The sequence below is a fragment of the Pseudopipra pipra genome, unplaced genomic scaffold, assembly GCF_036250125.1.
Source record: "Pseudopipra pipra isolate bDixPip1 unplaced genomic scaffold, bDixPip1.hap1 HAP1_SCAFFOLD_86, whole genome shotgun sequence".
NCBI classification, from domain to species: Eukaryota; Metazoa; Chordata; class Aves; order Passeriformes; family Pipridae; genus Pseudopipra; species Pseudopipra pipra.
The window spans coordinates 20,948-33,767 of NW_026991227.1; the positions used below are offsets into that span (position 1 = coordinate 20,948).

Consider the following 12,820-nt stretch of genomic DNA (forward strand, 5'->3'; position numbering starts at 1 on the left):
TGGGGGTCTACACGACCAACACCCCCGGGACCCCCATAACCGGGACCCCACAGACCCAAGGACCCCCAAAACCAGGATCCCCACAACCAGACCCCCACGACCATGGGCACCTACACAACCAAGACCCCGCAGCCAAGACCCAACATTCCCAGCACCGCCCACACCCCCACACCCCCAAACACTCCCCCCTTGACCCCGGGACGCCCCCGCCTCATCTCCCAGCCCCTCCCATTTAATCCGATCACGGGAATCCTCACCGCTAATCCCGGGATCGCGGCGGGGGCAGCAGAGGCGCCCGGGGGGCTCCATCCCCCTTCTCCCGCTGCTCCGCGCCCCGATCCGTCACCTCCCCTCCTCCCCGAGCCTTCCTCCCCTCGCCATGTCCGCGCTCTTCGCCGGGAAGGTGCTGAAGGCGAACCGGGAGGAGGACGAGCTGGACACGGAGCGGGAGCTGCGCGGGGCGCTGGACAACAAGGTGCTGCTGCTCTACTTCGGCTCGGGGCAGTGCCCGCGCTGCCGGGACTTCGCGCCCCTGCTCAAGGACTTCTTCCAGCGCCTCACCGACGAGTTCTACGTGGAGCGCTCCCGCCAGCTCGTCCTGGTCTACGTGTCCCGCGACGAGACGGAGGAGCAGCAGAGCGCGTTCCTGCGCTCCATGCCCCGCCGCTGGCTCGCGCTGCCCTTCGGGGACACCTTCGGCAGGTACGGCCGGGCACGGGGGGGCCCGCGGCTTGGGGGGTCGAGGGTCTTCTCTGGGGGTCGAGGGTCTTCTCTGGGGGTCGAGGGTCTTGTAAGACTGGAGAGGTCGGTGTGGGGTGTGACTGGGAAACCCCCGGAGCCCCCTGGCTGCACCTGCTGGAAATATTTTAATTATAATATATGTCATATGATCTAGTCTAATCTGTGTCATAATGTCATATAATGTCACCATATGTGATATATAATATATATATAATATATGTCATATATAATATTATATGTAAATATAACACTAATGCCATTATATGTCATATTGTATATAAATATAATGTCATTGTATATAATATTATATATAAATGTCATTATATATCATAATGTTATACATACATATTTTATATAGAGAGATATATTTATACATATATCTAAACAGAACCTCACAGCTCTGTGACCCCCCAACTGGGACCCCACAGCCCCAGGACCCCCAAAACTGGGTTCCCACAGCCCCAGGACCCCCAAACCCAAGGAGGTTTAATTTAAAATACATAAAATATTCCCGCTGTTCCTGTATCCCGATTTTCCATTCTAAGTCCCAAACATTGCAGGCCGGGCCCCAGAGCCCTGGACTGGGATGTGGCCGGATTGGAACCAATTACTGTAACCTCGTTAGCGGCAGAACGAGCCTAATTAACACCCAGAACGATCCCCGGCTCTTTTGGAGGATAAACTGCAGGAGGGTGGAATTTGGAGCCTCTTGTTGATGTTTAATGGCTGGAAAAACAGGACCTGGGAGTTGAATCCCATCTCCCAACACCCAAATCCCATCTCCCATCATCCAAATCCCATCTCCCAACACCTGAATCCCATCTCCCATCATCCAAATCCTATCTCCCAACACCCAAATCCCATCTCCCAACACCTGAATCCCATCTCCCATCATCCAAATCCCATCTCCCAACACCCAAACCCCATCTCTCCTTACCCAAACCCCACATGCCACCCCTTCCCACCCCCTCTTCCACCTCCATCCAGTGCCAATTCCCATGGGACCCCCCAGCCCACTCCCACTCCCATTCCCACTCCCATTCCCACTCCCATCCCCATTCCCACTCCCATTCCCATTCCCACTCCCACTCCCATTCCCACTCCCATCCCCATTCCCACTCCCATCCCCATTCCCACTCCCATTCCCACTCCCATTCCCATTCCCATTCCCACTCCCATTCCCACTCCCATTCCCACTCCCATCCCCATTCCCACTCCCATCCCCATTCCCACTCCCATTCCCACTCCCATTCCCGCTCCCATTCCCGCTCCCACTCCCACTCCCACTCCCATTCCCACTCCCATTCCCACTCCCATTCCCATTCCCACTCCCACTCCCACTCCCATCCCCACTCCCATTCCCACTCCCCATTCCCACTCCCACTCCCGTTCCCATTCCCACTCCCATTCCCACTCCCATTCCCACTCCCACTCCCACTCCCACTCCCACTCCCATTCCCGCTCCCACCCCGTTCCCGTTGCCGGCAGGGAGCTGGAGCTGCGCTTCGCCGTGTCCGAGGTGCCGGCCGTGGTGGTGCTGAAGCCCAGCGGGGACGTGCTGGTGGCCAACGCCGTGGAGGAGATCCAGAGGATGGGCCCCCGGTGCTTCCAGAACTGGCAGGAGGCCGCCGAGATCCTGGACCGGAATTTCCGCCTGGCCGAGGATTTCGACAGCCCCGCCCGGAGGAGCCTCACGCACCCCCTGCGCCGGCTCAAGTACAGGCTGGACAAGGACAGGGACGGGGAAGAGGGGGAGGAAGGAGGGGAGGAAGACCCCTAAGCAGCTCCAAGAGCTCGTGGGATCAGTGGGATGGCTCCCACATCCAGCTCCTCCCACCTGGAAAATCGCTGTAATTGAGATATTCCGACCCGGAGTGGGATGTGTTTCCTCATGTCATCCCAGAATCCGGCGCCGGAAAAACCTTGCCGGGGTGTCTCAGGCATTTATTCGCCAGGATTGGGATTAAAAGTAACGTTTTTGTTGTCTGTTTACCAAAAAAGGGGAGGAGAAAAGTAACTCTTAGAGACCAGAATTCAGGGAGTGACTGTAAACAGCTCAAAAACTGGGAATTGCATTAAAAATGCCCAGGGGAGGTGGTGAAGGGTCCTGGGGTCCCGATGTGATTCCAACCCCAAACGATGGGGCATCACCTTGGAACTGCTGCTCCTGCCTCCTGCCCTCCCTGGGGATAACTCCCTTCCTTCCCGTGTGGATCAGGAGGAGCCACCCGGAGGGGCCCCCAGACCATCCCTGCTCCAAAATAACCCCCCCCACCACCCTGCTCTCCTCCTGGAGAGGCTGGAATTGCCACCAAGAGTGTCCAGGGATGTTCTCCCACCCAAATCCATGCCCAGGGGGGTTACCAGGGGGAGCAGAGTGTTGGCTTTGTCCCTTTCCAACATCCTCAGCTGGTTTTCCATCTCATCCCACGAGCCAAGGTGACGAGATCCCAGGTTCAGGTTTCCCTTCAGGCCCCAGTTTAAGGTGTTTCCAACAATACTTGGGATTAGAGTGTCCCAAACAGCCGAGCCTGGGGAAGGAGAAAGGGGGAGAGAGAAGTTTTCCAGGTCCTTCATGATTTTTTTGGGATTCCAAACGGTTTTTAACTCATTGGAGGAAAAGCAAAACCCTGCTGTGGGCTGGGATTCCTTCCCCATCCCTTTGTTTTAAGGGATTCTTTGATGGTCTGGGCTCCCACCAGCTCTGCTCCGGAGCTGGCACTGATCCAGCAGCCGGGGGTGTGATGGAATTCCTGCATTTTTAAAGGTTCCATCCCTGGGAGCTGAGGGGTTGTGGGATTGGGCTCCTCTGAGCAGGTTTGGGAATCTCTGAGCCAGCTGGGACTCAGGCAGGATTCATTTGAGGAATTTCGGGGGGCTGCTGATGACATTGGGATGACATGACTCCTTCCAGGAGGTTTCTAAACATTCCTGGGATTCCAAAAAAGCAGCCAAAAAACCAACCCTTCAGATGATCATTGGGGGGGAGCAGTGGCAGCCGAGAGGGTTAAAGGAAAATGTTGCCTTTAGGGCTTGTTTGGGAACGCAAAATCCACTCAAACAATTAAAACCCCCCTTGGAAAGGAGAAGTGGAAGAAAGGGGAGGGGACAGATGTTTTCCTTGGAAGTGTTTCCCTGCCGAGGCTCTGCTGGGCACCAGGACGTGGCCGGGTTGGGATCAGGTTACTCCGTGACCCGGCCTGGGGGGGACAACGCCAGGACACCCCGGGAGACCCTTTGGAACGGGGGAGGAACAGGAAAACTCCTGGAGGGATGGAGGGGACGGGGGGAGAAGAGGGGCTGGACTGGTGGCTGTCGGGGCTCCGCAGTCCCGTCCCTGTTCAGCATCCAGTGCTCCATCCTGGGGGGGTGTTGTGGATCCCTGTCTCCATCCCTTTGTCCTGGGCTCTCCGTGACCTCCTCCCTGTGGATCCCTGTCCTTGTGTCTGTCCCTGTCCCTGGGGATCCCTGTCCTTGTGTCTGTCCCTGTCCCTGGGGATCCCTGTCTCCATCCCTTTGTCCCAGGCTCTCCGTAGCCTCCTCCCTGTGGATCCCTGTCCCTTGGATCCCTGTCCCTTGGATCCCTGTCCCAGTGTCCATCCCTTTGTCCCGGGCTGTCCCCATCTCCCAGGGCAGGTCCTGCTCTCCCGGTGTCCCTGGCAGCAGGTCAGGGCTGTTCCTGACGATAACATCGTTCCCAGGGAAGCAGACAAGGGAGGAGGAGGAGGATCCTGACCTGATGGTCCAGTTGGGATGTGAGGGGCTGAATCCTCATGGTCCAGCTGGAATGTGGGGCTGGATCTGACCCTCTGGTCCACTCAGAAGGAGGGGGTCTGGATTCTGACCCCATGCTCCAGTTGGAATGTGGGGGGGTTGGATCCTGACTTAATGGCCCACTGGAAATGGGGGGGGCTGGATCCTGACTGATGGTCCAGTTGGGATACGGGGGCTGGATCCTGATCCAAAGATCCACCCGGGATGGGGGGGGCTGGATCCTGACTGATGGTCCAGTTGGGATATGGGTGCTGGATCCTGATCCAAAGATCCACCTGGGATGGGGGGGGCTGGATCCCGATCCAAAGATCCACCCGGGATGGGGGGGCTGGATCCCGATCCAAAGATCCACCCGGGATGGGGGGGCTGGATCCCGATCCAAAGATCCACCCGGGATGGGGGGGCTGGATCCCGATCCAAAGATCCACCTGGGATGGGGGGGCTGGATCCCGATCCAAAGATCCACCCGGGATGGGGGGGCTGGATCCCGACCCGACGCGCCCCCCGAGCCGCGGGTGCTGTCGGTGCCCGGGTGCTCCGGTGCCTCCCCCGGGATCCTCGGGCAGCCCCGCTCCCCGGCCGGGCTCCCCAGTGCGGCGGCGGCACTGGGACCAGTTGCCGGGCGGGTCCTGGCGCCGCTCCCGCCCCGGGACCGGTCCTGCGGGGCGATGCGGAGCCACCTCGATCCAGCCGCGGCCGGAGGCTCTCGGGAAGCGCTTTTGGGGCTCCGAGGAGGCGCCGAGGGCTCGGGTTTCGGCTCCCGGGGCCCGCAGGACCCGCCCAGGGGAGGATCCGAGGAGGCCGCGGCTCCTCCGCAGCCGCACAAGTCGCCTCCCAGGAGCTTCTCCCCGCGATGGACTCCGCGGCTCAAACTTTCCTGTGAGGCGCTCGGGGGGGAGAGGGGGTTGTTCCCCGGCTCGGGAAGCGGCTCTGCCCTCCAGGAGATGGGGATCCCCTCGCAGGATCGCCGCCCTGGCTCCCCGGGGCGCCGAGGTCGATGCTGAGCGCCGGGTTTGGAGGCGGCGTTGAGTTCCCAGGTAAGATTTTCCTCTCGGGAGTAAAAAATGCTCTTCCAGGCTTAAAAAATGGAGCGGCGGTTGGAGCGGTTGGCTCGAAAGCCGTGGGTAAAACAGGTTGGATGTGAGCCCCGGGAGCCTTTACGGATCCATTGTTCCGCCTCGATCGGCGCTGATTGTGGTTATTAAGTGGGAGCCGAATTCCAAGCCATTCATCCCCGCTCCACGCGCGGCTGCGGGGCTGGCAACAAGTGGCGGATGCCTTCCCAGATCCCGGAGTTAAGTGCTTCCCCGGGAGGAACTGGATTACCCAGGAATTAAAAAGGAATCGCACCTTTACCGCGGCGCGGAGGACTCCTGAACTCGCCGCGAACTCGAGCTGTGGAGGGCGAGAAATCCCGGAGGAGACACGACGTGTCCTGCCCTCCTTCCGAGCCGGCTCCTGCCCCCCTGGAAGAGCCGGGCGGTGTTTGCCGATTGCTCAAGGCGAGGGGGCCGTGAGCGGGCGCAGCTCGGAGCCAGCCGCTCGTTTTACCGAGTAAACAAAGCCGGAGAGCCCGGACCTGCGCCGGGCAGAGCCGAGCGGAGCCCGGGGGGTTGCTCGGACACCGAACAATAGACTCATCCAGCTCCTTTGTGCATCATGGCCCCAGCCCCGGCTCGGCTCTGCTGCTCCTCGGGCTCTTTCCTCACCCCCTCCCGGGCGATGGGGTTCCTGGCCCCGGCCGTCCTTGTGCCGAGCCCCAAGGTCGGGCGGTAATCGCAGGGTGCCAGCGGAGCTCCCGGAGCCGCTCCCGGGCGTTGTTAACCTGTCCCTGCTCTGCGACACCCCGAGCGGGGCGGGCTCCGAGCCCTCGGCACGTTCCGGAGGGATTTGGGGCGCTCCGAGTTTTCCCCGCGCTCCAAGTGCTGCCCAGAGAAGCGGGTTTTGGGTGTTGGCATCAGCGTGGGCTGATCTGTGTGTGATGCCGGGGCTCGGAGGGGGTTTGTGAGATTCACCCGGGCAGGGAGTGACAGGACAAGGGGGGAAGGGATTTGAACTAAAAGAGGAAAGATTTAGGTGGATTCCCTGTGAGAATGGGGAGGAGCTGGGATGGAATTCCCAGAGAAGCTGGGGCTGCCCCATCCCTGGAAGTGTCCAAGGCCAGGTTGGAGCAACCTGGGATAGTGGAAGGTGTCCCTGCCCGTGGCAGGGGGTGGAACGAGGTGACCTTAAAATGTCCCCTCCCACCCAAACCGTTCATGATTCGGTGACTTCCTGAACTCCAGCGATTCGGGGCTGTTGCACATGGAGAGGAAGCTGTTCTGCATGTGAATGGCCCGGCCTTGATCCCCTACCTGCCCGGGAACACCCTGGCAAGGTGCTCATCAGCCTGCCGTGATTCACAGCGTTCCTCCTCTCCCAGGGCTTTCCTCCCCTCCTCGTCCTTCCTCCAGCTCCCCACATTCCAGCCGGAACGCTCCCGGTTACCTGCCAGGCTCCTTCCGTCCCTCCCATTCCATCGGGACTCCCGCTCGGCTCCGGGTCCACAAACATCCCACGAGCTGAGGAAAAGAGGGAAGACGGGCTTGCTACACAGGCCCAGCCCACCCAAAATCCCCCCCCGGGGCAGCCTGACTCCTCCCCTCCCCTTTTCCTTCTCCCCCCCCCCCCCCAATGTTTATGAAAGGCGATATTTCCCCGCTCAGCAGCTTTCTGAGTGGCCCGTCCCGGGGGTCCAGCTCTCCCCTCGGGGGGTGTCGGAGGAGGCAGCGGGATCAAAAGTTCAGCTGCAGGTACAATGGGGTTTTCTTGGCTCGGCTCCTTGTTTGCACAGCCCAGGTGGGTGCGGTGCCGCAGATAAGCCCGGAACGATCCCTGTTGCTCCGCCGAGGGCTCCGGCCGGAGCGTCCCGGAAAACGCAGCCCTGGAGCCTCCTCTGCCTGCAGAGCTCGGGAACGGGAGGGCCCCGAGCGGGGTTTGGGTTTCGGGGTGATTAACGCGGGGCTGACTCAGGCACTCGGGGGTTCCTCCCTGTTTGGAGACAGTTGTGTTCCTGCTGCCTTCTCCGAAATGAGGAGGATCGTGGAGTGTCCTGAGCTGGAGGGACCCACAAGGGTCGTCGAGTCCAACCCCTGCCCGGGACACCCCAAAATCCCCCCCTGTGCCTGAGGGTGTTATCCAAACGCTCCCTGAGCTCTAAAATCATGGAATATCCTGAGCTGGAAGGAACCCACAAGGGTCATCGAGTCCAAGTCCTGGCCCTGCTCAGGACACCCCAAAATCCCACCCTGTCCCTGGTGTCCCAACACTCCTGGAGCTCTGGTGGCCTTGGAGCCGTGACCGATCCCTGGGGAGCCTGTTCCCAGTGCCCGACCACCCTCTGGATGGAAAACCTCTCCCAAATATCCAGCCTGACCCTCCCCTGGCTCAGCTTCCCGAGTGGATGTTCGGGGACAGCAGAGCTGGTGATTCATGTGCACAACTCTCCAGGGGAAGGAAAATCCGTGTCATTTTTCGGCACCTCCGGAGGCTCCGGGACGGGTTTGCCCATCCCTGTGGGACCAAAGCCAGGCCTGACTGGAGATTTCCAGGCTCTGGGTTAGGGAAGGAGCAGGAACATCTGTGGGGTGGGATCAGCGGGTTCTCATCCCTCGGGCTGTGTTTTTCCTGCCTTTTTTTTTTTTTTTTTTTAATGGACGAGTCAACCATGGAATGGTTTGGATGGGAAGGGAACTGTTTGAAGCTCCTCTGGTTCCACCCCCTGCCATGGGCTGGGTCCTCTCCCCCTGTTGATTCCCAGGTGTAAAATCCGAGGCTGGGGGTGAAATATCCTTACCTTTCCCTGCTGCTCGTGCTCGGCTCCTCAGGGACCAGGAAGCTTTGGGAATGGGTTCTTCCTGCTGGAATCCACACCAGAGGCTTGTCAGGTCTTGCTCCCAGCACGGCCCTGGGTGTCAAAGAAACGTGAGGAGCCTCAAACAGCTTTAAGCAGCAAAACTGCCCAGGAAGGCTGAGTTTTGGTGCTCCCAGAGCATTCCTGGGGCAGCAGCAGCTGTGGAGCCTCAGCCTCCATGGGGGGGGGGGGAATGTTTAGGAACTGGCTGATAAACCCTCTTTGTTTTCACATTTCTGAAGCATCACGTCTGGGACAACCACAACAGTTTAGTCTGTCCCGTGGGCCGGGCCGGGACATTCCCTTATCGGATCTGGCAGATCCAACCTCCTCCCAGGAGCCTCCCAGGTCCTGCTGCCTCCTCAGGGTGACTCTGGGGGCAGCCGAGGGCTCTGGGGACAGCTCAGGACTTTCCTGTTGCTCCTGTGGTTGTTCCTGGGTGTTCCCAGCTCCTCCCTGTGGCTGTTCCTGGGTGTTCCAAGCTCTCCTATCCACGCTGTGGTTGTTCCTGAATGTTCCAAGCTCCTCCCTGTCCCATCCCTCCTGTGGTTGTTCCGGAGCGTTCCAAGCTCTCTCCCATCCCTCCTGTGGTTGCTCCCGGCTGTTCCAGGCCCCACCCCTGCCAAGAGCCCTCCTGCAGGGCTCTGCCCCCCCGGCCCTGTCCCCCTGAGGTGTCCCCAACCCTGCTGTCCCCCCAGGGCCGCCATGAGGCACTGCTTCTACAACGAGACCGTGGGCTTCTTCTACAACAACTCCCGCAAGGAGCTGACCACGTACTGGCGCACCAAGGACGTGCTGGTGGTGGCCCTGGGCCTGACCGTGAGCGTCATCGTGCTGCTGACCAACCTGCTGGTCATCACGGCCATCGTCATCAACCGCCGCTTCCACTACCCCATCTACTACCTGCTGGGCAACCTGGCGGCCGCCGACCTGTTCGCGGGCATCGCCTACATGTTCCTCATGTTCCACACGGGGCCCCGCACGGCCGAGCTGTCCCTCAAGACCTGGTTCATCCGGCAGAGCCTGCTGGACACCAGCCTGACGGCCTCGGTGGTGAACCTGCTGGCCATCGCGGTGGAGCGGCACCAGACGGTGTTCACCATGCAGCTGCACAGCAAGATGTCCAACCAGCGCGTCACCATCCTCATCTTCTGCATCTGGGTCACGGCGCTGCTGCTGGGGCTCATCCCCTCCTACGGCTGGCACTGCCTCTGCGCCCTGGACAAGTGCTCCAGCATGGCCCCCCTCTACAGCAGGAGCTACCTGACCTTCTGGGCCATCTCCAACCTCGTCATCTTCCTCATCATGGTGGTGGTGTACACCCACATCTTCATCTACGTCAAGAGGAAGATGACCAGGATGTCCAAGCACACCAGCTTCCACCCCCGCTACAGGGAGACCATGATCAGCCTGGTCAAGACGGTCACCATCATCCTGAGTGAGTCCACGGGCTCTGAGCAGTCCACAGGATGCTCTGGTCCCCCACCCTGGGCTCTGTGGGGTGGGGAGGTGACATTCCCTGGTGTCTGGGGCTGTGGGGTGGTGGTTGGGGTGGTGGGTTGGGTTGGGTTCTGAGGAACTCGACAGTTTCAGGATGTGGATTTACTGAGTCTGTGTGCTCAGCTCAGTCCAAAGGATGTTTTAATCCTCCCCCCTGGGCCCTGTGGGGTGGGGAGGTGACAACAGGGAAGTGAGGGAAGTGAGGTTCTGCTTCTCTGGTGTCTGGAGCTGTGGGGTGGTGGTTTGGGTGGTGATTTGGGTTGGGCTGAAGAGGAACCCAAGAGTTTCAGGACCTGAGTGAGTCCGTGTGCTCAGCCCAGCGCAGATGATGCTTTGATGCCCTGCCCTGGGCTCTGTGGGGTGGGGAGGTGACACAGGGAAGTGAGGGAAGTGACATTCTGTTCCCTGGTGTCTGGGGCTGTGGGGTTGTGGGCTGGGTGGTGGTTTGGGCTGGGTGCTGAGGAACTCAGCAGTTTCAGGACGTGGATTTACTGAGCCCGTGTGCTCAGCTCAGTCCAGATGACACTTTAATGCCCCACCCTGGGCTCTGTGGGGTGGGGAGGTGACAGCAGGGAGGGCTGGAAGGTGACATTCCCTGCTCTCTGGAGCTGTGGGGCGACTTTTTTCACAAGATTCCTGTGATTCCACTGATTTCCCCCCGATTTCCCCCTGATTCTTCCCCGACTGTTTTTCCCCTGATTTCCCCCGACTTCCCCCTCGTTTTCCCCCCGTTTTTCCCCGGATCACCTCTCTCCCAGGCGCCTTTGTGATCTGCTGGACCCCCGGGCAGGTGGTGCTGCTCCTGGACGGGCTGGGCTGCAAGAGCTGCAACGTGCTGGCGGTGGAGAAGTACGTGCTGCTGCTGGCCGAGATCAACTCCCTCATCAACGCCATTGTCTACTCGTACCGCGACACGGAGATGAGGAGCACCTTCCGCCGCATCCTGTGCTTCCCGTGCCCCCGCAACTCCAAGTACACGCCCACCGCGGTCAAGCTGAACACGGCCGACCGCGGCACCCTCTCGCACAACGGCCACTTCACCGTCGACTCCTCCATCTAGCGCCGAGCCCCGGAGCTGCCCCGAGCCCCGGAGCTGCCCCGCTCCCGCAGGGGGCCGGGCCGGGCTCCCCAGCGTCCCCAAAGCTCCGGCACGGACGGTTCCCCCCGGGAAGACTCGAAGGACGAGGTGGTCTCACGGACCTCGGAGGGGGATTCTCATTAAAGACTCTTTTTAACGAGGGGCTGAGTCGGTGTGGCGGCGTCCGGAGGCGCGGGACGGGAATTTCTCCCGGCGAGCAAAGTATTTCCTTGGTCCTTCAGTATTATCCCTCGGGAACGGCCCTTCCCAAGCTCCGGGCAGCCAGAACTCTCCGGGCTCACCTGTCACTCAGAGCCTGACCCAGGCTGTGTCCCACCTGCTTCCCAAAGCTGGTTATCCCCCTAAGCCTCCTCCGAGGGGAATCCCTGCAAAGTGCTTCCTGAGAAGCAGATCCCTGCTTTCCCAAGTGGGTTTTTTTTAATTGGATTTCGGAGCGTTCCAGGCTCTGGGAGGATGTTTGGGAGCACGGAATTCCTCGCTGAGCTGGAGAGGGGCTGAGGAGCTGCAGTTGTGTTTGTGCTCTGCTAAGTGATACCATGTGCTCACGGGTGTGGAGTGAGTCATGTTCCCATTAAACCAGCCCTCTGCTCCCTGGAAATCCCTCTGGGGCAGCTCGAGGTCACATTCCGAGGCAGTCAGGATTTCTAACGTGCAGCTTTTGTACCTCAACGCTCAAACAACACCTCGAATCTGCCCCAGGCCCGATTTTCTCCCTGCAGAGAAACTGGGAATCTTCGTTAACGGCAGCCCCTCCCCTGGGATGTGAACGGTCGGTGTCGGTGCTGGGGCTGTGTCTGGAGGGGAGAACATCCAGGATATTCTCAGAAACTGGGAATAATCCTCCAGCTTTCCTTCCCTTTCGCATGGTTAAACCTCAGCCGCTGTGGATGCGCCGGTGTGAAATGCAGGGGGAGTTGTTTTCCACGTGGCGCCGGAATATCACCTAAATTCATAATTTCAGGGTGTTTTCTTTAATCAAACGTCCTGGTTTTGTCCGAGGATCAGCCCCCAGAGTGGCCACTCGAGGAGAACACGACTTTCTGGAGGGTTTCTTTGTTGCAGAGCAGAGTCAGGCAGGGGTGGCGGGGTCTCCTGGACTGACTGGAAGCCTTGGAATATCCTTCCCACCTCTGTGTCCCAGAGAGTCCTGGAATAAATGGTTTTGCCCTGGGTTTTAGAAAAGAAAGAGTTGGATGTGGAGAACTGGAATAAAATGTGGGTGGGACTGGGGTGGAGGGGGGTGGGACCCCACGGGGGGGGGTTTGATGGGACCCCAAGGGGGGTTTGATGGGACCCTGGGGAGGGGTGATGGGAGGGGCCTAACAGGTAAGTGGGTGTGGCCACAGGTGAGGGGGGTGATGGGCGGGGCAGTGGGCGGGGCATGACCGGTGATGTGGGCGTGGGCACTGAGTAGTGGGTGTGGTCCATGGGGACAGTGGGGGGTCCTTACCGGGGATGGGCGTGACCCTCCGGCAGTGGGCGGGGACTGACGGAGAATGTGGGCGTGTCCACGGGTGGGCATCGGGGGCGCGGCCAGTCCTGGGCGTGTCCCTTGCCGACACAGGAGAGGGCGTGTCCACGGGTGGGCGTGTCCCTGTGACACAGGGAGGGCGTGTCCACGGGTGGGCGTGTCCCTGTCGACACAGGAGAGGGCGTGTCCACGGGTGGGCGTGTCCCTGTCGACACAGGAGAGGGCGTGTCCGCCGGTGGGCGTGTCCCTGTCGACACAGGAGAGGGCGTGTCCGCCGGTGGGCGTGTCCCGCGGCGGCGGCTGCGGGCGGGGGGCGGGGGGGGTCGGTGGTCGCCGCTCGGTC

At 60.3% G+C, this 12,820-nt stretch overlaps 3 protein-coding genes and 1 long non-coding RNA gene across 4 annotated transcripts in view; 2 read left to right on the forward strand and 2 right to left on the reverse strand.

Moving 5' to 3' along the window:
- Positions 1–124: 124 nt before the first annotated feature.
- On the forward strand, positions 125–2,756 carry NXNL1 (nucleoredoxin like 1). Its single transcript, XM_064643866.1, has 2 exons — positions 125–702; positions 2,230–2,756. Exons 1-2 carry the CDS (start codon positions 380–382, stop codon positions 2,519–2,521), a joined length of 615 nt encoding a protein of 204 aa, XP_064499936.1. The 5' UTR covers positions 125–379; the 3' UTR covers positions 2,522–2,756.
- LOC135408929 (uncharacterized) lies at positions 2,667–6,991 on the reverse strand. The gene is made up of 3 exons (XR_010427931.1): positions 5,866–6,991; positions 3,106–3,272; positions 2,667–2,726 (listed from the first exon to the last, which is right to left on the reverse strand). It is a non-coding gene; the product is annotated as an uncharacterized LOC135408929 (long non-coding RNA).
- LPAR2 (lysophosphatidic acid receptor 2) lies at positions 5,261–12,192 on the forward strand. Its single transcript, XM_064643862.1, has 3 exons — positions 5,261–5,552; positions 9,106–9,845; positions 10,666–12,192. Exons 2-3 carry the CDS (start codon positions 9,113–9,115, stop codon positions 10,965–10,967), a joined length of 1,035 nt encoding a protein of 344 aa, XP_064499932.1. The 5' UTR covers positions 5,261–5,552; positions 9,106–9,112; the 3' UTR covers positions 10,968–12,192.
- A 260-nt stretch (positions 12,193–12,452) lies between these two features.
- Positions 12,453–12,820, reverse strand: part of FBXW9 (F-box and WD repeat domain containing 9) — a 91,228-nt gene continuing 90,860 nt past the window's right edge. The window contains exons 10-11 of the mRNA XM_064643850.1: positions 12,693–12,806; positions 12,453–12,600 (exon numbers count right to left, since the gene is read on the reverse strand). Coding sequence (XP_064499920.1) covers positions 12,453–12,600; positions 12,693–12,806 — 262 coding nt within the window. The remainder of the gene's footprint in view (positions 12,601–12,692; positions 12,807–12,820) is intronic.